General features: G+C 35.9%; 4 protein-coding genes across 19 annotated transcripts in view; 2 read left to right on the plus strand and 2 right to left on the minus strand.

Annotated features, from left to right (window-relative positions):
• Positions 1–11107, plus strand: part of LOC119831829 (pregnancy zone protein-like) — a 31191-nt gene extending 20084 nt beyond the window's left edge. Inside the window, exons 21-29 of the mRNA XM_038355370.1 lie at positions 516–638; positions 1024–1351; positions 1928–2118; positions 2858–3035; positions 3221–3378; positions 4336–4453; positions 9022–9203; positions 9655–10450; positions 10893–11107. Coding sequence (XP_038211298.1) covers positions 516–638; positions 1024–1351; positions 1928–2118; positions 2858–3035; positions 3221–3378; positions 4336–4453; positions 9022–9203; positions 9655–10450; positions 10893–11002 — 2184 coding nt within the window. The 3' untranslated portion in view covers positions 11003–11107. The remainder of the gene's footprint in view (positions 1–515; positions 639–1023; positions 1352–1927; positions 2119–2857; positions 3036–3220; positions 3379–4335; positions 4454–9021; positions 9204–9654; positions 10451–10892) is intronic.
• Positions 11108–13438: 2331 nt separating this feature from the next.
• Positions 13439–15112, minus strand: LOC119831704 (F-actin-capping protein subunit alpha). Its single transcript, XM_038355177.1, has one exon. The coding sequence runs from the start codon at positions 15075–15077 to the stop codon at positions 14211–14213; it is 867 nt and encodes a 288-aa protein (XP_038211105.1). The 5' UTR covers positions 15078–15112; the 3' UTR covers positions 13439–14210.
• A 474-nt stretch (positions 15113–15586) lies between these two features.
• LOC119831705 (NADH dehydrogenase [ubiquinone] 1 alpha subcomplex subunit 11) lies at positions 15587–17175 on the plus strand. The gene is made up of 3 exons (XM_038355178.1): positions 15587–15920; positions 16386–16640; positions 17082–17175. Exons 1-3 carry the CDS (start codon positions 15674–15676, stop codon positions 17090–17092), a joined length of 513 nt encoding a protein of 170 aa, XP_038211106.1. The 5' UTR covers positions 15587–15673; the 3' UTR covers positions 17093–17175.
• An 861-nt stretch (positions 17176–18036) lies between these two features.
• The window catches only part of LOC119831701 (resistance to inhibitors of cholinesterase protein 3), a 34853-nt gene continuing 30683 nt past the window's right edge, over positions 18037–22206 (minus strand). For 15 of the 16 annotated variants that reach the window (XM_038355175.1, XM_038355176.1, XM_038355172.1 and 12 more), the window contains 5 exons: positions 21556–21675; positions 21099–21171; positions 20808–20831; positions 20301–20356; positions 18037–19300 (listed from right to left, as the gene is read on the minus strand). In XM_038355175.1, coding sequence (XP_038211103.1) covers positions 19175–19300; positions 20301–20356; positions 20808–20831; positions 21099–21171; positions 21556–21675 — 399 coding nt within the window. In that variant the 3' untranslated portion in view covers positions 18037–19174. The remainder of the gene's footprint in view (positions 19301–20300; positions 20357–20807; positions 20832–21098; positions 21172–21555; positions 21676–22206) is intronic. The other variant, XM_038355163.1, reaches the window with a different exon arrangement.

A 22206-nucleotide genomic window follows, 5' to 3' on the forward strand; every position in this document is an offset into this window, starting at 1 on the left:
TACTCAGGTTTAACAGAAGTCCAAAGTGTACGTTTTATTTATAATCTTACCTATATACAGCAATATTTTGTACATATTGGATATATTGCTAGCTTATGTCTGCGGCTTCGCTCGCGCGGTGAACGAGATAAAACGGTTTTAATCCATGTCACATTTTTAATGTATCGCCATCTATCGGAATTTATAAATTTCGATGTGAATCAAACGCGCACGCTAATAAATCGTCCCGTGAGAACTAAATGTTTATTTGTCTATGTATAAGTCTGTGTTACTCTAAATATTTTAATGCCAAATTGTGTTTGTTTGTTTTCCTTTCTTTCACGTCGCAACTAAGCGATGCTATTCTTCATTTCTTTTTCTTATTCGTTTTTTTTTATTGTCTAGAGATTTATAGGAGGGTAGAGTTACTTTTTACCTCGGTGAAAAGTAACTCTACCCTCATTTCGCTCATTTCCTTTGACCACGTGTGTGAAGCCGCAGGTATGAACTGGTCTAAATTAATCCTATATCCCCAGGTAATATCTCCCGGCGAGCTCGTACCGAGTGCGGTGGAACTGGCGGAAAGGTGGTTGCTCTCGCAGCAGATGGAGAACGGCTGCTTCAGGAATGAGGGACAGGTGTTTCATAGAGAACTCAAGGTAGGCTAGGGAAGATACATCGTCGGATTTGTTATTATTCGTTATAGCGGCAGCAAGAATACATTATTTCAGGAAATTTAAAAAGTCAATGTCACGATTCTTGATTTACAGCCTGCTGACAGACAGACAGACTGTCAGACTGTTATTGAAGGAACGTTTTACCATTCAATGTAATTTATAGTTGTGTAGAATAGAAAAAAATTTAAAGAATATAAAAAAGTGTAAGTCATTTCATTTTCAGGTTTTATTCAACCTTTCTACTAACCACTTGCATGCCACAGAACTCACACGCACGAGAAAAGAGACTGGACTGCTCATAAAATTTCTTGTCTAATTCCATAGATCTTCCATTTCATCTTTAGATGTAACTATACCATATTTCCAGGGAGGCCTGAACGAAGACGGCGACATAGCCAACGTGGCTCTCACAGCCTACGTCATCACCTCCCTCATAGAGTCCTCCGGCCCTCTCTCTTTCACAGTCATTCAGAACTCTCTCTCCTGCCTCCGAGCCCTCCCGCCCAAAAAGGCGTCCAAAGCGTACACATACAGCCTAGTGACGTATGCGTATTTAAGGATAAGGAGATACGAAAGAGAGCTGAGGGAGAGTAACGAGGCGGGAGAGAACTCGTTAGTGGATGAGGAGATGAAGGAGTTGATTGGATTGATGAAGATGGCCAAGCGGAAAGGGGATCTGGTGTGGTGGGAGAGTGGTGAGGGTCTTTATATGTGTGTATGAAAGTTGTTACGATTGATTGGATATATGTAAAAATATATAAATTTTGGTAATTGCTAATGATACAACTATTTGTAAAACAGTTTTATTGTGTTTGTAGTCAGAATATTTTTTTTATTACATAATTGAGTTATTTATCGACATGCATTTGAGATAATATATAATAGAAGACATACCTTAAAAGAACTAAATATAAATTTTTAAAAGGAGCGACTGGGGCTGAAGTTGTATTAAAATATAAATTATTATGTTTTTGTCAGCAGCATATTATATCATTGTTAGTAACATATAACAATGGTGTTGGCAACTAAATAACACAATTGTCAGCAAACTTAAAACGCCGTTACCATACACACATTATATCATTGTCACCAACTTGTCAGCTACCATATTATTGCTAGCGATTATATAACATAATTGTCAGCAACCACATAACACGTTATCAGCGACCACAATACACCGTTGTCAGCAACCACATAACACGTTGTCAGCGACCAACACATCGACAAGCATTCAACAGCACAGTAACAGTAAGCGCTATCCCCACTGCCAGGCAGCCTGAGCGCGTCGGTAGAGGCGACGGGGTACGCGCTGCTGTCGCTGGGCGAGTGCGTGCGGGCGGGCGCGGGGCGCGCGGGGGGCGCGGGGGGCGCGGGGGGCGCCGCGTGCGCCGCGTGCGCGGGGGGCGCCGCCGCCTGGCTCGCCGCCCGCGCCAACCCGGCCGGCGGCTTCGTCTCCACTCAGGTAAGTTGCACTCGCACACCGAGATTTAACTCAAACTAATCTTAACTCAAACTTAAACCAAACTCAAACTCAAACTTCAACACAACAAAACTCCATCATAAACTCAAAAACTGACTTAAGCTCAAATTGAAAATGTAATGTAAATGCAGAGTTATATTTTCACTCAAACTCAAATTTATTTATGTAATAAAACTTCATCCAGTTGCACTTTCGGATCGTCATAACATAGTTTTACCATTTAAAATTAGTTAGATAAACAAAGAGAGAAAGAAAATTATTATGAAGTGTATCTCTCCGTTACACTCGGGTACTTCCTGAAAGAAAGTACCCTATTGGAGTAGGTCCTCCAAGGGTGGGGACACAGGTCCAACACGCAGCGGCCCTTTTTGTGGGACACCAGCCGCAGCCTGCCCACGACTATAGAGATAAAAACTTTGAAACCATCGCTGGACCATTATGAATACATCAAAAGTAAAATTTTCAAAATCAGTTACGCCATTTTAGAGTTTTAGCGAGACTAACGTACAGTAATTGATTTTTGTATCACTACACAGCATACAACAAAGTCACCTTCTTTGTCTGTCTCTATGTATGCTTAAATCTTTAAAACTACGCAACAGTCCTATTTTGATGGAGTTTTTTTAATAGATAGAGTGATTCGAGAGGAAGGTTTCTATGTTTAATAACATCTATTACACAACACAACAAAGCGTACAAATGTAACATAAACGCTCCCCAGGACACGCTAGTAGCCCTGGAAGGCCTCTCGCGCTGGTCTTCCGCGGTTCCATCCTCGACCAACCTCACGCTCATCATCAGAAGCGGCGTCATCACCAAAGCGCTCCACGTCTCGTCGTCGAGCAGGCTGCCGCAGGTGGTCAAACTGCCGGTGGGCGATGTCAGTGTCAGCGCTGATGGTGAGATATTGCGTTTACTCGATTTTTGAAGTGAAACTTCTTTAGAAACTAGAAATTAAACACTTTTTAACTTTAAAATCCATTGAAATTGTGTGATAACAAATTCAATCGAATTGAAAACCTCTATTTTTAACGTCGGTAACTACCGCCAAAATAACTACTGACTACCGCCAAAATAATTGTAGGTACAGGGTGCTCCGTAATCCAAGCGACGCGGCTCTATAACTCACTCAGTGTGGACGAGAAGCGCGACAAGCTGCTCAAGGCGCAAGTGAGTGTGCTCACTGACGGGCCTTTCAACTGCGACGGGAACACCACCTGCTTCTGCGCAGCCGTTGTGGAGGTAACCTACCCAGTACCTTTAGCCTGTTAAAAATAGAAAGAAACATTTTATCGAGGACAGCACAACACTAATGAAGAAAATTATTACCTAACCTATCCTTACCTACCTAGTTCCATTAGCCTATTTAAAGAAAAAGACGTTGCTTTATCAGCGGCTACACAACACTTATAAAAGAAATTATATTGATGATAAATTTTATTGATATAATTGATGAGCAGAAAATTGCAACAAGGAATGAATACAAAACAAATCAAAAAGGATTAATTTATTTATTTTATTTATTTATTCTTTATATATCTTTTTGGACAACAACGAAAGCAAAAAAAATGGGGCAGATGTAAGAAGTGTCGCATATCGACTTTGACAATAAGAAGACAGCTCAGCCTACGCTGTAATGTTAAGTACATTGACAGCGCTGTTTTTCAGTGTTTTTCAGTTCCCCCCTTTATAACTAAGGTGTTTTTGTCATCGTCGGCAATGGAGCTAGTGGGTCGTCTGATGGTAAGCGCTACCACCGCCCATGGACATTTGGAGAGGCGTGAGGTCGATTGCAGATCTAACGCCTCTACAAATGGATTGCCGACCTTAAATTGGAGTAGAGTAGAAAGGATTGACGAGAGGAAAAAAGGAAAGAAGTGGGAAGGCTATGGAAAAGGATATGGGCCTCAGTAGGGGAGCCCGCTCACCGAATGAAACACAGCAGTAAACTATTTCACGCCGGTCTTCTGTGTGAGTGTGGTACTTCCCCGGTGCGAGCTGGCCCGATTCGTACTGAAGCGTGCTCGACTCCCACATAAAAATGATTTTTTATTGCATGATATAAGGTTAATATATATGTTGTGACTTGTTATATTCTTAATAATATTATAAAAGTGCCGAAGAAAAATTTTAAGAGAGGTATTTTTTCTATTCTTCGAAAAATCTATCTTACCCCCATTTTCCCATCCCTTGAATCAGGTGTGTGTCCAATGGAGCGATCAGTTCCCGGAAATGGCGCTACTCGAGGTGTCTTTGCCCGGGGGATACGGGGCCGATACCGCTCTGCTGTACAAGATGCACCTCGACACGCGTACACGTGAGTACTGTTCGGTACCGCGAGCTGGCCCAATTCGTGCCGAAGCGAGCTCGACTCCCGCATTAAAATTTCTAGCTTTTTCCATAATGTTCAAATTTTTCTTTTGCAAGTCTGCTTTTTATGTTTATAATGTTAATGATGATATGGTGGACCATTTCATTCATCATCATCATCAGCCTACATATGTTACCACTGCTGGGACACAGGCCTCCTATGAGGGTTCAGGCCATAATCCAGCACCCTGGCCATGTGCGGGTTGGCAGATGACACATGTCGTCGAACTTTTGATTCTTGGACAAGGCGGTTCCCTCACGATGTTTCCCTTCACCGTTTTGAGCAGTGATGATGTTATCCACATGCGCCGATAAATTGAAAAATCGTTCGCTTGATCTCCTGGAAGCCCTGATATCGCATCTACACAACAAACACAATATCGTCCACACAATGAACAACGCTAATTAGCCTCTAAAATAATATAAAGTCGCATTCATTACAATGTAAGCCATACCGGGACAGACGCATTGTGTCGCAACAAAGGGGCAATTCGTAACGCTGTCGTCAATACACATTGCGACATATTTCCAGCTTCCAGCTTTCGGGTCTGTGAATAGAGAGAGCCTGACACAGAAATGATGAAAAATATTTCAGTGGACCGCGCTCAGTGCGGCTCGGAACGTACCATAAATAGGGATACAATAATGGGTGAAACGCTGCGTAGCTTCGTCTGTATGTTTGTTTTTAAGACTGCTTTAGGCTCTATTTTGACCCACTTTAATACAACAACAAACACGGAAAAATTTGAATTCAAATATTGTTTAATTATCAGCGATCGGTGACGTATTGTCTTATATAAATTATCTTATGTAGGTATACTCTGCAAAACGGAGACTTGTGCTTTTCAGTTCTTTTTAACTATATGATTCCTATTTGAACTCAAAACACTGTCGATTTAAAGACGTCTTAATTCTTTTGGTTTAAAGGTTTCCGTGTGGAATAAATCATATTGTACTTGTGTTGTTTTTATTATAGAGTTATCATTTACTACCAACAAATATAATCTTACTTAAAAAAATTACTTCTCTTTTTCATTTGTAATAATAAGAAAAAAAAATTCATTCTATTTCGAAAGTGCATAGCGAAATTCTCGAAATTTCTCAAAACGTGTCAATGGTTTTCAAAGTGACTGTATATCCAGTCGCTAATACCCGAAATGTATGCTAAATCACACCTTGCACGAAGCCCTCGCTAATGTTCTGTAAACCATGTTTGTGCCAATTGAAATTCAAATCTCGACGCTCGAATTACCTTTCCTGTATTCTTTGCATCTGTGAATAACTTCATCACTATTTGAGCTAACAAAAATATATACGTCTCACATTAATTTATTTCTTTATAATGTAACCGCGAAAGAGATGAATTATTGCTCGATAGAACAAGAACTAAGATAACTTTGACTCATGAGATCAAAAGTTGGAAAACTGTAGCCTTTACTTGGCGTTCGGAATTTTGTATTCTTGGAAATTTCAAACGTAAAGCGTATTACAGTGCAGTAATCAAGTACATAATATAAATGTGCGACTACTGGAAAAGCCATAGGTTAGACAACTAGTTCTACAGCATCCGTAACTAGCCTGTTGCCGCGGCTCCATCCGGATTGACTAAGAATCCAACCCAAGAAGATATACAGATAGCATATCCCAGTCATAAACAATGTAGAAAGAGTTAGGAAACGGTCAAGTAGTTTTGGAGTTTATCCAGTACGAACAAACTTAAAATCAAATCCTTCACCTATTTAATTTACGACGTACTGATCGCTTTTCCTTAAAATATTCCCCACTTCATTCTACCTCATCACACTTCACACAAATATTATAAATGTGAAAGTTTGTTTGTTTGGATATTTGTCCGTCAATCTCGCTGAAACTCCTGAACGGATTTTGATGAAATTTGGTATACAGACAGGGTATGAGCTGACTTGGGTGATAGGATACTTTTTATACCGATTAAATGCACCCTTGGAATTAAACAGGAATCTTGATGTCCGGGTAGCGAGCGTCTAGTATTTAAAAAAAACAAGCTTAAATTCTAGTTTTATATTGCAAAATGTAAAACTGTACAAATGTCAGCGAGCACTAGTTTACTAACATCTGAAAAGCTTACCAAGCCAGCGCCTAACGATTCGCAATAAAACAAAAGCTGGTAATTAGCTCAGTGGTGTCGCAGCCGTGACCGACTGACCCGGATGCAGCCGCGTCACTGGCTGGACACTGATTACTTTGCGCTCTGCACAATGGTCTCGTCTTTCGGATGTGCGGTTGTAGAATAAATATTGTAGCGATTCTGCTATCTGAAGGTGAAGGATGTGGATATTTTATACAGGGATTTTCATTCACCTGTGGTAACAAATTAAGGGAAGATAAGTTTTAGTTTTGCCGAAATCATAATGCTATTTTACCAAACTTACAAAGATTTCCTTCATATAGCCTTCTATCCTTCAGGTTAATTTCTTCATTCTGCCGCTGGAAAATGTTTAACGCCACGGTTTCCACTTGTATTTGCAAATTTCTACTAATATTATAAATGTAACTGTCTATCAATCACGCCTAAACTACTGAACCGATTCAAATTAAATATAGTACATAGATCCGGGGCTGTTTATCTTTTCCTTTAACAACGGGGGCGACGCGACGACGTAAAGCTAGATGTTAAAAAATTAATTCACTATCTCGAACATGCCCTACTTACTACCGAAACTCAGTTTCCACTATTCTCTTGCATACAAATTCATATAAAAGGTCGGTTGCTACAAATGTATACGCTCAATGCCCGAAGGTCACAACAAGCCAGTTTCATACATGGCTGACTCCATTTCAGTATTTACGTAGGCTATTGAATCTCAACTAATTGCTCTTGTAGTGAACGCTGTGACGCACAGGACTATATGACGTAATAGCGCATGTCACATTAACCTGAATAACTTCGCGGTTTCTATTTCAGTCTAGCTCTGGAAGTTTCTAGCCCGAAAAGCTAGATAGACCGAAACTAAGTTGTGCGGAGGATTTGTTTTTGAAATTAAATGTCACGAACCACATCCAGCAAAATCAGTTGTAATTATATTGAATCCATAAGTTCGCCAAATCTATTGACTCTGTTTTGGTATTGAAATAATATATGTTAACGATGACATTTTAAGAATCCGTAGGCGAGGGCAAACCGGATCTTATCAATAAGACTTTACTTTACGTCCGTCTGTCTGTATGTCCGTCCGTCTATCCGTATGTCCGTCTATGAAGCGCGATAGCTATACAGTGGAAATTTAGAGATGATCTATTTATACAAATAATAAAAATCATGAAGCATCGATCAATTCTCAATTTACAGGTTACCAATATTTTTATGCATCTGCAACAACTGCTCTATAGCTTATTTGCACGGAACCCTGTCACGAATCCGATTCGCGCTTAACCGTTTTTTTCCAGTCAAGTAAAATTTACATTTTTACACAATGATAGTTATCTATATATCTAGTAACAACTCCAAAACATTTTCCCAATTGTAATAGAAAACAGCATCAAAACTCGTCGAAACCATTTATAGATGTACTATCATTTACCGGCGGCTTCGCACGCGTTAAATTCGGAGAAGTTTCATTGACGTTATTATACGTATAAACGATAAAGATCCATTAAAATAACCATCAAAATCTATTCCGTAAATTAAGATCTAAGCATAGACACACACAGACGCTGGAAAGCGACTCTGTTTTATGCTATGCAATGACTAGGTTGCTATTCGTCGCGGTTTTTAATTTAGAATTTAGAAATACAGCGGCATAAAATGTGTGCAGTGCTTGACACCGATTTCTGTATGAGGGTACTCCCTCGGTACTCATCCAGACGGTGACGTGACTCGACTGCGGTCTGCCGTCCTTAGCAGTAGACACATTTGTATGATAAATTTTTTATTTGCATTGTAGCTTTTTGGATTTAATACGGCTGTGATGGTTAATGTTTTAGAAAGCTTTAAAACACGCTTATAGCTTTGGATATAACCCGACTCATTTAGGCTTGATTTTGACCCACTTTAAACAGACAGAGAAACAGATTGATTACAAACTTTGTTCACTTATCGAGGATTGGTGGCAATAATATCTTATTATCCTGAATGGGAGCTTCTGGATTAAATCTATCTAGAGATTTGTTGTCTCACTCTGGTCATATTATTTTGCGTATAGATACAAGCATGATACAAATTATACAATAATGTTTTACCATACAAACAATATTAATCAAATTTACTTCCAGTCCCGAACTGCTTGTACGTTCTACGTCACCAAAAAATCTTTAACCAACTTCAACTTCAAACAACCAAGGGAGAAAGTTCTCAATTCGATTGTATTTTTTGTGTTTATCACCTCAGAAGTTTCGGCTTGGTGCACCAATTTTCATCATACTTATTTTATTTGAAAGCTGGTGCCTTCCATGTGGTCCCATTTAATTTGGTCTCATTCTCATTCTGAATTCTGCGGTTTGGTTTTTTTGCTTAAAATCTTTTTCATACACTACCAGTGGTCCGTCGCATAGAAGTATCATCAAACAACGGTCGTGTGATACTCTACCTCGGCGCACACGCATCGCCGGACACTTCGCACGAATGCTACAAGATACACGCGGTTGGACCCAAAGTTCGGACCAAGCCGGCCTATGCGAAGATTGTAGATTATTATCGACCTGACATTAATGATATACAGGTAAGGGAGATGTAGGTTAAGGAGAGGAAAGGGTGGTAGATAGTAGGATGTCGTTGTGGTAAACGCCGACATAAAAACAATAAAAACTGTTAAAACAACTTAAGAGTTTTCCATAGGCATTTAGAATAAAGTGAACTACCTACTAATAAACTACCTACCCCTATAACATAAATTGGCGATAGATTATATATTCTAAATCCTATATTCTATTATCTTGATTATAAGCTATTATAAATCTAAATACAAAAATACCAGTTAATAATAATAGTTGTATCATCAGCAATCACCACGTCATCTCTAGTTTTAGCACAGTCCATGATATCCATGGAATACTAATCAACCATATTAAATTTGCGTCGTAACACTTCTAATGTATTCAATATATTACCTAGATATTAATACCATACACTTTAATTAATCTTAGTCATTAAAATTAAATTCCTGTTACTAGATGTATACAATACCTGAAGAATGCCCGCCGCGGATCAGTCACGAAAATAACGACTACATCACATCTGATAATATATTCAATAAAGCAAAATCCCTTAATGGAGATATCATTATTACCCACGATTTCTCCTTTGAAGATATCCCTGAAGGGATCCCATTAGAGGATCCTCTGTACGATAATCTAACAGAGAGAAAGGATAAAATCAATACTTCCGCACCTGATACAAATAAACCCGTTGATTTTGAAAACGAAATAATAAGTGATGATGAATTTAAATATACTAGAAAGGATAGAACTAGAAAAATTGATACAAATGATGTCTATGCCATAGAAGACAATGTTACTAAACCAGATGAACAGCAAGAGCTTAAAAAGAGTCTTGATACAGAAAAAGAACAAAATGCGATTATTTATAAGCACGATGAAAATAAACGTGACGCTGAAATGGAAGACGTGAGTTTAGAAATACCAAAAGAAAAAAAAGATAAGAAAGCTACCAGTATAAATAATGCAATTAAAATCAATGAAACTAGTAAGAGAAACGAAGAAGAAATTTTGCTTAACAATGAAAATAAAAACAAACAAGCAGACATAAGCGCAATGTACATCGATAAAGACGCACAAAAAGCAGATTTACAAACGAATACAGGAGAAAAAGAACGAGTAGCGACAGATGCATTTCCTAACTTCCACGTTATAGACACCGAGAAGGATCTAGAAGTACCGAGTGGTGTAGAGGGTCCAGTGCCGTCGTATGTTCTGCCGCCCGAAAATTTCGTTTTTCAAGGACGATCAGGTATTATTTATCTCTTCTCTCTTCTATTTGTTGAAACGTTACAAAATTTAACTTAATAATATACTTCTTAATCTGTAATCTGAAAAAACAATTTGACTAAACAAAAAATTTTGTTTCAAATAGTTTTTTTAACACGTTTTTAAAGTCATCTGTATGTTTGTATGTAAACAACTTCTTCAGACTCTATTTTGACTCACTTTAAACGAAAAGATTTAATTCAAACGTACATCGATGAAGGATCGGTGACAGTACTATAATTTAATTAGTTTATCGTATTATGCTGATTACGATCGCCAGGATTAAATAATTTCCTTACGTAGACTGTGTATAAAAACAATGAGACAATTTAGTAGATTCTATCATTAAAGCCCGAGCTCTTTAATTTTTTAACGCTGTATTTATTATTATTAAAATCTTATCCTATGTTATTTTTTATTTTCAGGAGAACCTTATTATCAACGGCCGGATAACAAACTGCATGTAACGCCCAACAACGCATATTATATAAATCCGTACTTTAATCAAAAATATTATAGCAGTAGAAATATATAATTTAAGTTAACGAAGACTGAAATTTACTAATATTATTGAATATTTATTTATTATTTTATAAGGAACAGCACAGGTTGGCTGTGAATAAATGTTGGTAATCTGAAATGTGTTTTATTTTCTTAAATGATAAGATCCTATTCCTTCTAAATTTATGCCAGTTTAAAGTTTTACTAGTTGAAAATAACCTGAAATATTATTATGAAACAAATGGCTGCTAGTTTTTTTTTTCGTATTGCTACTTCTACGATGATTCGATATATCCCTATTGCAAGGGTAAAAAACCTTCCAAATATTGTTACCATATGTCGCTACCACAATGCTTATGATTATGATATGATTATGACGGTAATAATAACAGGTCAAAATGTATGTGATACCTATTATGAAGGGTGGCAAACGTTATTCTTATTAATGCTATAAATGAAATGAATGGATTTATGCACCACTAAATGGTGCCATATAAAATTTGAAACTAAGATATAGTATGTAGGTAATGGCCCATATGCTATTGATGTGGTTACTTACGCCAATAATACCAAGGCCTGAAACTAGTACCACCAAATTTATTTTTTAAAGTTATCACAATAGTGTGACTTAACCTTCAAACGAATGTATTACTTATTAGAAAACTTGAACATTGAACTTACACCACTAGCTAGTAAAATGGATTTAATGGATTTAGTTAATAATAAGATAAGATACCTTATGTGTGTCAAATCGAATAGTAAAACACATATTATTTTTAAATAAATGTCTAGATTAAAAATTAAAAAAGTAATAATATGAGCAACGAATTGAGAACTCTCCGTTGACTTTAGCGAGTGGAGACTCGGTTATTATGCAGTAACCTGTTATGTAGCTTAATAAATTAAATATTAAATGTTAAAATATTAATATAATAAATCTTTTGAAATTAAGACATAATATAAGCTACGTGGATTTTATATTGACGAGCATTGGAAGAACAATATCTGTACCAACGAATATTCAGGGTAAATTACCTCTCCGGGGTTAATTAATAATCTAAGTTTGGAAATGACGTTTGTAATAAATTTGAGTTAATAGCTGTCATATCAGGCTAAATAACATAAGCCAATTGAAATTCAATATTGCGTTTATACATAAAGGTCATTGACATTCCTGTATTTAGTTGAATCGCATCGTATCTTTATGGACACTAAAAAATTTTTGATGGCTTGACACTGAAGAAATCATTTTGCTTTTTGTTTACAATTTTCTATATAAATATAATAATTTACAATTTTACTTGTTTAGAAAGTATAAATAAATTATATATAATATTAAAATCATACATGGAAGAGTATATGTGTACCTACGAATTTAATAACTGAACGTGTAACAAACAAATGATTACCATACAAAAACAAATGCAATTTAAAAAGCGCTTCTGATGCTATCGGCCGAGAGTCGAGACAAACCTGACGTGCGCATGAAAAAGTGGTTCCATTTAAGCTTCAAGTAACATTTCTAAAACATTCTTCGTATATCACTGCGTCCTATTTTTATATAACTGGCCGTCCGTCCCGGCTCCGCCCAGGTTGACCCGGGATAAAAACAAAATGTAGATATCAACTTGTGGTAGAATTTTTCAAATCGGTCCAATACTTCCGGAACATAACGAACAAACAAACATAGAATCAAATTCCTCCTCTTTATATTATTAGTATATATGACAGAGAACAAATTGATATAAAATTTAAATAGGTTGATGTCCGGTAGACGTGTAGGGCGAAGCGTGAGTCATCCCACAAGCAATGGGATTGAATCACGCGATGCATCGAACGTCGAATGACCGAATTATAAGCCGATCGAATTTATAACCACAACTTATTTTATAGTCTATGGTTAATAATGAAAACTTAGATAAAAAAATTAAAACAATTAATGAATTTTTTACTTAAAAGCTTGAGTATTAAAGCGTATTGGTGTTCAATCACTATTACAAAGTTACTAATGATTTTTAATTATGTGAAAATTAATATTGATGTGCAATTATTAAAGCTATTGCCATGACCTAGAATCCATCCATTGGTAATTATAATAGAAGTGAATTTGTTTGAACTGAATGCTTCCAGGAAAATGAGGCATAAAATTGAGATACAAATTTATCACAGGAAGTGCTTCCTTCTATTGTATATTATGTGAAATAATTTTGTTGTTAACTGTTTATAAGAACTTTATTTGAAATGCCCAATTTATAAACTCCTTCACTGCATTCATAATCTTATCAAATTTCTTGAAATTGCTCAGTATGAAATCACTCAAATTATCAGAATAAGAAATAAAAACAATATGTTAGCAACATTTTAATATATATTTTTATTCAAATGAATTAAATCATACGTTACAGTTACTTGAATTTAATGTACGTTTTTAAATTATAATAATTATAAAATAATTCTTACTGAAGTTATATTGTTACATATAAAAAAATGCTTTAGATCACTCTCAATGACATAATTTATGGACAACTAAATTTCACCCACAATATCATTTGAGCAACTGTTGTAGGCTTAATTTTTCAAGACAATATATTGTGCTCTCTGCCCATAAACTTGCTCTAAAGCTACATGGACAATTAAATTAACTATAATTAAATGCACCATTAGAAATCTTTCCATGTTTAGCTGACAGCGCACATATATTATGCAAGCAATATTTAAAACAAATATACAAATAATACTGTCTTTTTGATGGATGGAATTTAAAAAATTTGCATGCAATGAATTGAATGCTATTTGGAGTAATATCTCTCAGTAATTGACATGGTTTAAAGGAATATATATTGCTCACACAACAATCCACCTGCTGCAAACGGAACAACTGAATTTTATTGAATTTAAGGCTGTGCTATGGACCTAAGCACTCTAAAGGTCCTAATTACATTTACAATGTTCTATAATCTCTGCTATTATACTCAGACAACATGATTGTCATGGACACTATCGGGAACACCACTTCCAAGCGGGCAATAATTTATGTAATAATCAATATCCTTCCATAATGAGAGTAACAAAATGCGATAAAATTTAACAGTTTACAATAGCGATTTCTCTATATACTCATAGATAAATATGCGCCGGGGCTGCGTCCCTCGGTGCCAGTAAACATTTGAACAAGACTTTTCTTATGTGAATATGTACAGAGGCATGGAGCACGCTGCAGCTCATAGTGCAGCGGCGGGACATCATTGGCTCTTGAGCTCCTTACCGATCGTGTAGGAGACGAGGCGCGCCCAGTCGATCTTGCTGCGCGTCACCGGCAGCTGCCGCCGCAGCGCCTTGAACGTCGTGTCGCTCATGGTCTTGTAGTTGTCTGATATCGCAGTTTGGTACGCGTTTTCCGCGTCGCACACGAGTTTCACAAACTCTTTCGCCGTCGCCACCTCGCCCGTCGCGATCAGCGGGGCGCGAACTTCCTTAGAACTAACCAGTTGTACGTTTCCATCTTCATAATAATGCACTTGTACTCGAAGCATGCCCCGCAACTCGGCGGCGCCGCTGCCGACCGTCAGCGACCAAACGGAACGCCACCGGCCGTTCCAATAGTTCTTCGGCTGAAACTGATGGTCTTCGATACACGCCACGAGTGATACAGCACCGGATTCCAGAGCCCGGCCTACCACTAAACTGGCCCCATGTTTGTAGTGTTCAGCCACATAATTGGTTAGCTCCACGTCCAACGCGGCCCGCCAGGGCTCCGCCACTCTATCAGGTTCGTAAGGTTCATATTCGGACGCTTCTTTACGTAGATGGTCGTATTTAAAAGAGTGCTTTGAACGTGGATCGAAAAATCTTCCACCACCGAGCTCATTATGGTCTGTAATTAGCGTATGGAGCTCGGAGCCTTCGAGACGCACGGGTGTGAGCTGATCCTTGTTGTATTGCGCGAAAGCTCCGCTAGCACCCTCTTTCAGTAAAGTATCGTTGTTTAAAAGGACTCTCACATCATTAAACACTTCATTAAATTCACCTGGTGGCGAATGGAGAATAAAATCTGAAACAATTCTAACTTTTTCCTGATCACTAATCACTTCGTCACCGTCCGCCGCCATTTTTGATTTTGATACTTTTGACACTATTGCAGATAACAAAAAAGCTCGACACAGCTATGACAGCAGTGTCAAGTAACGTCCAGTGCGGTATAGATAAACATTATTCAAGATAATACAAAATTTTCATGTATTATTTAGAGTACCGTTTAGATACCTACCTATATCACAATACTGCGATATAATAACACCATATATCAGTGTATATAATGTACTATATATCAAAAATTAAAAAAAAATATTATGTATACATTGTTTTCTTATAAAGTTCCATTATTTTTTCTTTTAAATTGACCATCCAGTAATAAAGATTTTTTTCATACAAGATGTTTAAAATATGAAGAGAATCTATAATACTTGCATTATAAATAATAACGTAACGATAACGTACTATGTCAATACATTTTTTAGTCCTAGCATATTTGTAGTCTGTTTTAATCTAAACTTAATAAACCAAACCAGTTCTTAATCTGTTATCTAAACAACAGTCAATGTCAATTGTCAAAATTAATGTCAATGTATAAAATCAAATGTAGCCCTGTTGTGTAACCCTGAAGACCGATTAAAATTTAATATTTGGGCGTTTTATTCTATTAACAATGTCTTCATTGTTGACATATAAATATTACGATACCCCTGAGGGACAAGACATTTTAAAGAAAACAATAGTAACATCTAAAAATGCCTGTCTAGCAAGTATTCCTATTGCTACGTTTGACGTGCTCTTATATTCTCATCCTCAGGGTTTCTTCAACACTGCTTTCCGTTATGGAACCTACTTCGGTACAGCTATAGGAATGGCATCAGCATTTACCCTCACTGCCAATATTGCCCAGAACGTTCGAGGTATAATACTTAGATTTCTTATAACAAACATGATATTGTACCATTCATACAATTATATCCACATTTATAATTCAAACAACTGAACTTTGAAGAGGTTTAGCCATTAGCATTTAGCAAGGATATGTTATTTTCTTAAATAAATATTAATAATATGGTTAAAAAACTACTATTTAATAATAAAAATATATTACATACAATATGCCATTTAATTAAGATTTTTGTACATTCTATAATTTTACATTATGTTTATTTCATCATATTCAATACCCTTAATCTGCCAACATTGTTTCTTTGTATACAGCTTGCAATAAAGAAAATTCTATAAAGCAATAATGCTGCCTTTTGTATTTTATAATGGCATGTGTAAGTGTATGTAATGCATGTAATAAATACAGATATTTGGTTTTTGTTTATTGTCACATGTTACTTTCATTTCGATCTAAAATTAATTACATAAATTTTCAGGCAAGAATGACGGACTGAACTACTTCATGGGTGGCGCAGCCTCTGGCGTGGTTTTCTCAGCATTACGCAAACTACCTCTGCTATCTTTGCCAATGAGCATATTTCTGGGATGTGTAGCTGTAGTAAAGAAGGAGGCCATCGATGAAGGCTACACTTTCTTCCCTGATGTAAAAATGGGCACTAAAAATGCTTGGTCAGCCAGAAACGATTGGACTATTGCCAAGGATATTGAAGAATTGAAGACCTGGACAACTGGTAATGAATTAGCTATACCAATAAGTTAAATTGGAGTGTCTATTTGTTATAATTAAATAACCATACCTTATCACTGAATACCAAAAAATATTTTTTTTTACAATTTTGGCTTTCTGTTCCAGTTATTCTCTGGAACTTTAAGATCAATTTTGTTGTGATTTTATCAGCTATCTGCTGATTGAACAAGGAATAACTTAAGTTAGGTGAAGAGGAATGATTTAAATGTCTATTTGAATTGTTCTAAATGAAGGCTCAAAACAACCAAACTGTTTAGAGGGTATCTTATCTTTTACTACAAAGCCAAAGGCGCGAGCGAAAGGCTATTACATAGTGTAACAATTATAGTGGGCAAATTGACACTAAAAAATGTAGGCATGTTGTCCATATAATTTAATTTATTTTATAAGTACATTAATTTTAAATTTGTTTTGTTCCTTTCAGGTACCAACTAGATTTTGAGAGGAAGAAAATTTAAATGGAAGTAGTGTAAATAAAAATCAATATTATTTAAGAGTAATAAATCGTAATTGCTAGATGTTGTGTATTTTTATTAAGCCTCCTCTAAATTCAAATATAAAAAACGTAAATTAGAAGGATCATTAGATAAAATTTTGTATTCAGCAATTTAGTACAACAATGTGGGATAATTACATTGTGTTATTTCCTAATTTGCATAATAAATTCTAGGGCTGATATAGAATGCCATATAAGAAGTCCACTCGACAGGTTGGTGGCCATATTGCAGACACCACCTTGTAGATTACCTCTTACTAGTTTGATTTCAGTGCTATAGAAAAAATTAGGGCTCTCAATGAGAATTGCATTGCTCAAAAGAAGGTATTTAAAATTCACACCACCATTAACAACTGGACTATGCTTGCTAAATAACTGTTAAATATCTTTATTGAGTATTTTTTTTATAGTTCTGTATATTTTCGATATTCTTAGGAACAATAAACCATCTATACTCAACACCAATGAAACTATATTTTTCGATAACTCTTTTCACATGTTTTTCCACAACATATTATATATAATACATTTGTATTAAATAATGGTGTCAACATTACTTTTTTAAGCAAAGGTTTTGAATTTTGTATTAATTTTACTTACAGATTTTCTGATACGTTACTAACAAGTCAGCTTCTGCAGCTTAATTTGAAAATATATTAATTATTACTGTAGGTTTTTATGGCGCACCCTAAATCTGTACTAGCCTTACCTCGAACAACAATTAATAATAACAAATTATCATTTTGATTTATGCTTATCCATAGAGCGGATCCTTCAAGCCAATTTCATTTACGGCAACTGTTACTCTATAAATCTATACCTATATATAGAAATTTTGTAGGGGTGGATTTCAGACCACAATATCAGGGTAAAAAATAAAACATAATTTCAACCATTTATTGTTACAACTATCAAAACAACAAAAATTCGCAAGCAAACTACATTAAAATGCTAACTTAGTAAATTAGTTATAACATCAACTGTGCAAATAAAAAATAATATCTCTATAAATAAATAAGTATATCTGAAAAGGAATGTTAGAGTGTAATAAATGTCCTCCCTTTTCATTTAAATAGACGAGATGGCGAGCTCAAAAAACTATTGCAATACAAATAATCTATCCAATAGATTCACACAATTTTATTTTTAAAAGAAAATAATTTACAATCTGTAAGCGTAAAAAAGCAGTGACCACAGAAAACAAAACAGCATAAATGCAAACAATTTCATACATCACGCCGGTGCATACAACTCTGTGTACAATTTTATATTAATTATTTAGATAACAATCAATAAATAATTCGAACTCTACATGTAAATCACGAAACCAAATGCCTTATGTGCAAATAATGTCAATCGAAAAGTGCCCAAATGTCAATGTCATTTAACAAAATACATACATCGTACGTGTAGTCAAAACTAACGTTCAAAATTTGGCAATCTTTTTCGTATACACGCGAAAATTAAATACATTTTCGCGAAAAAGAATTAAACAAATTCAATATATACTACAAAATATTTGTAAAACTTCACTGAACAAAACAATAAAACGCTGGAAGAAACTTTGGCACAATAATATGAACACCAATCGTACAAAATTACAAATGTAGCATTGGAACTGTAGTTTAAAAATATTCTACTATTTAAATATAATACTTTTGAATGAACCAAGGATATTTAAGATGTTAGCAGAGCTCATTTAAGGTGTTAGCAAAAAATTTCAGCAAACGCTCTTTTCTTATTATATAACTAAATATCTTTAGTAGATAACACAAGTTACATACAATTCACATTCAGTTCACATCAAATGTATGAATCATAGACAATAGACGAATGTACAGATTAAAACATATTTCATAATTTTAAAACTTAAAGTGCTAAGGACAAGAAAGAGGAATTTTTAAAATGATTATTATAATAATATGCATACGAAGAAATGTGTGTTAAAATAGGTTAAGATTTTTTTAAATTGTATGAAATCTAAGTGCGAGTCCTTAGCACGCCTAACACTAGATCAATTATCACTTTAAACCTGTCTTGTTTGCGCCTAACTCTATCTCCTCTTCTTCTTCTTCTAGTTCTTCTATCTCTTCCTCCTCTTCTTCAATCTCTTCTTCAATTTCATCATCTGAGAGGTCGTCGTCTTTCTGTAAAATAGTTTTTAATTAAGTGAAATGTTGCCACATGCTGACTTTTAAACTCCCGACGCAAAATGCATGAACCGATTATTACTTAATACATATATTTTTTTAAACCTTAAATAGTCTACAAAACAACGCCTTATGGGTATCAAATGAAAAGGTCTGACTAGTAAAAAACTATGACCAATTTCAATTCTACGACGGTCGCCAATAGTAATGGGGTTGGGAGCAATTTTAAATTAGTTTATACTAGCGACCCAACCCGGCTTTGTACGGGTGTTATAATATATGTTATATACATATAAACCTACCTCGTAGATCGCTCTATCTATTTAAAAAATCCATCAAAATCTGTTGCGTAATTGTGTAATTTCGCACACAGAGACGGCAGAAAGTGACTTTTTGTGTGATAATAGACGCGTTAAAACGCTGTCAAAAGTATTATGGCTCTGTTAGATAGAAGCGTTCTGTAATCTGTTCCTAGAGCGTTGTCTTTCTGTTACCACGATGTTAAAACCCAGCCCACAACGTTGTATCTGACGTCTTAATATTTATATATTACGTCTACTCCTCTTGCGAAAGAGAACTCTTTTTTCTCTTTCTCAAAAGAGAGTTTCGTATTTCGACCATCGGGCGATCAGGTTAAGTTTGTACCATTGTTACATACTTTTACATACTTTTATTTTAAACACCGTTTTATCAGCTTCATCTGCATCTGTTTGCATGTATGTATGTTTGCGTGTGACCGACTCCTTTAGACTCGATTTTGACCAACTTTAAACAGACAGAATTTAATACCAACTTTTTAGATTTATCAAAGGTTTGGCAATACAACATGAAGTTATCATGAGTTTACTTTATCATCCTTATAAGCACCGCATCGTAAGTAAGACAATTAGATCATACTAAGTGAGTTTTTTTTGTTTTATTTTTAATATTTGATTACTCTTTTTGCTCAGAATACAGGTATATTTGATTTAGGTTCGATATGATAAACGAGTCATACCCCAGCCGCTGGTTGCGTCATAGCACTCGCTGTCGTGTACTCGGTCACTGTTGATTCTGAAACATTTCATTTATATTGAGTCCATACTGTGCTTATTAACATTACAAACACGAAATTCTGTTTGTTTTGCCGTTTGTTACGTTGCAACGGAACCGTTTTATGCTGTGATTTGTCTCTTTATATAGTTCTGGCAGAGTACTTCCGAAGGGAATTTCCCTTGAACTCACGGGTGGAGGTGCTCATACAAGGTATATAAGGGTACTTTTAACTGTGATAAAACATCTTATTTCCATGGGAATTTCCGATGGGAATTTTCTTAGAATCTAAGGGATCTTGGGCGAATATAATAAGTACTTACATTACTTATAATAAAGCCATCAATTAAGGCAAACAGCTGCATCAATTCAGGATGTTGTTTTGATTTATTTCATAACTTAATAAATTGGGCGCAGATATTAAATAAAGTGTTTTTATTTAAGGAAAGGTTTTTAAAATCGGATATCTTACCGAATGCATCTCCCTTACCGCTCGCTAGCCGCATTAGAAAATGGTAAAAAAGGCTTTATTATTTATGTTCTTTTTAATCAGTCAGTTCAACTTTATAAAATACGCTAGTATCACATACCATATTATTAGCTCTGCGAAGTTGGAGCATTCTAATGGTGAAAGAATTTTTGAAATCGGTCCAGCGGTTTTTGCGTGCAACCGTTACAAACTTCCTCTATATAACATTAGTGTAGATATACAGTAAATTTGTAATATAATTGGCAATTTCTTTAAGATACAAGATATAATCACCCGGATCTCGTTCAGGCGAGTCCCGCGGCGCGTCCTGTATCAGGGACAGCGTCATCTTACCGCTCACCACCAACTGCAATGAGAAAATAATGCGTTATTATAATTTTTTTTCTTTGATTTGAGTATGAGGAACCGTGTGTGTCCTGAAATACGTATTTCGGATGCTTTCAGTAGGTTTAGCCATCAATGACATACCTACAGTTTTGTAATAAATGATTATAATTTATTTAATTTACATTCAATGCTACCAATGAATATTAGAAATGAATATTTTTTTTTGTTTTTAGTTTTATAGCATTCAATGCTTTATGAATGAGAAATGATGATACACTTATGAGTGGCAAGCACATTTTTTTTATTTCAATGTATTGAAACATTGAAATAAAAAAAAATTAAACAAAGTTACAGTTACATCTTGTGATTTTTTTTTTTTAAATTGCCCGTGTTTTATACAGACCGGCGCGTTCTTGGTCGGTTTCTGCGCATCAGCTCGATCCTGGAAGTCGGCCACCAGCACGCGCGCCTGCTGCGGGATCTCCGTCTCGAGGAATATCGACTTCACATCTTCCGCTTTATGCTGAAATCAACGATAAAATATATATGAGACTAGCTGTTCGCCGCGGCTTCGTGAATGGTACATATTTTTTATGTCATTGTCGGCAATGGAGATGGTGGGTCGTATGATGGTAAGCGCTACCAGCGCCCATGTATATTTGGAGAGGCGTGCGGTGAGGTGAGTACGATTGCAGACCTTACGCCTCTACAAATGGATTGCCGACTTCAATTGGAAGGGAATTGACGGGAGGAATAAAGGAAAGGACTGGGATGGGTAAAGAAAAGCCTCCGGCTCACCCGCTCACCAAACGAAACACCGGCGTGAAATAGTAGCATGCTATGCATGTCTTCTGTGGGGTGTGGTACTTCCCCGGTACGAGCTGCCAATTCGTGCCGAAGCGTGCTCGACTACCACATATTGAAACATTTACAGCTTATGTCACTCAGTGAAGATGCAGCTTTGTAAAATTTCGACCAATTTGGTGGAAAATTCTATCACTATACTAGCTGCACCCTGCAAACGCTGTTCTGCCTTACTCTTATCATTTAGGGG

Source organism: Zerene cesonia, chromosome 14 (genome assembly GCF_012273895.1).
Source record: "Zerene cesonia ecotype Mississippi chromosome 14, Zerene_cesonia_1.1, whole genome shotgun sequence".
NCBI classification, from domain to species: domain Eukaryota; kingdom Metazoa; phylum Arthropoda; class Insecta; order Lepidoptera; family Pieridae; genus Zerene; species Zerene cesonia.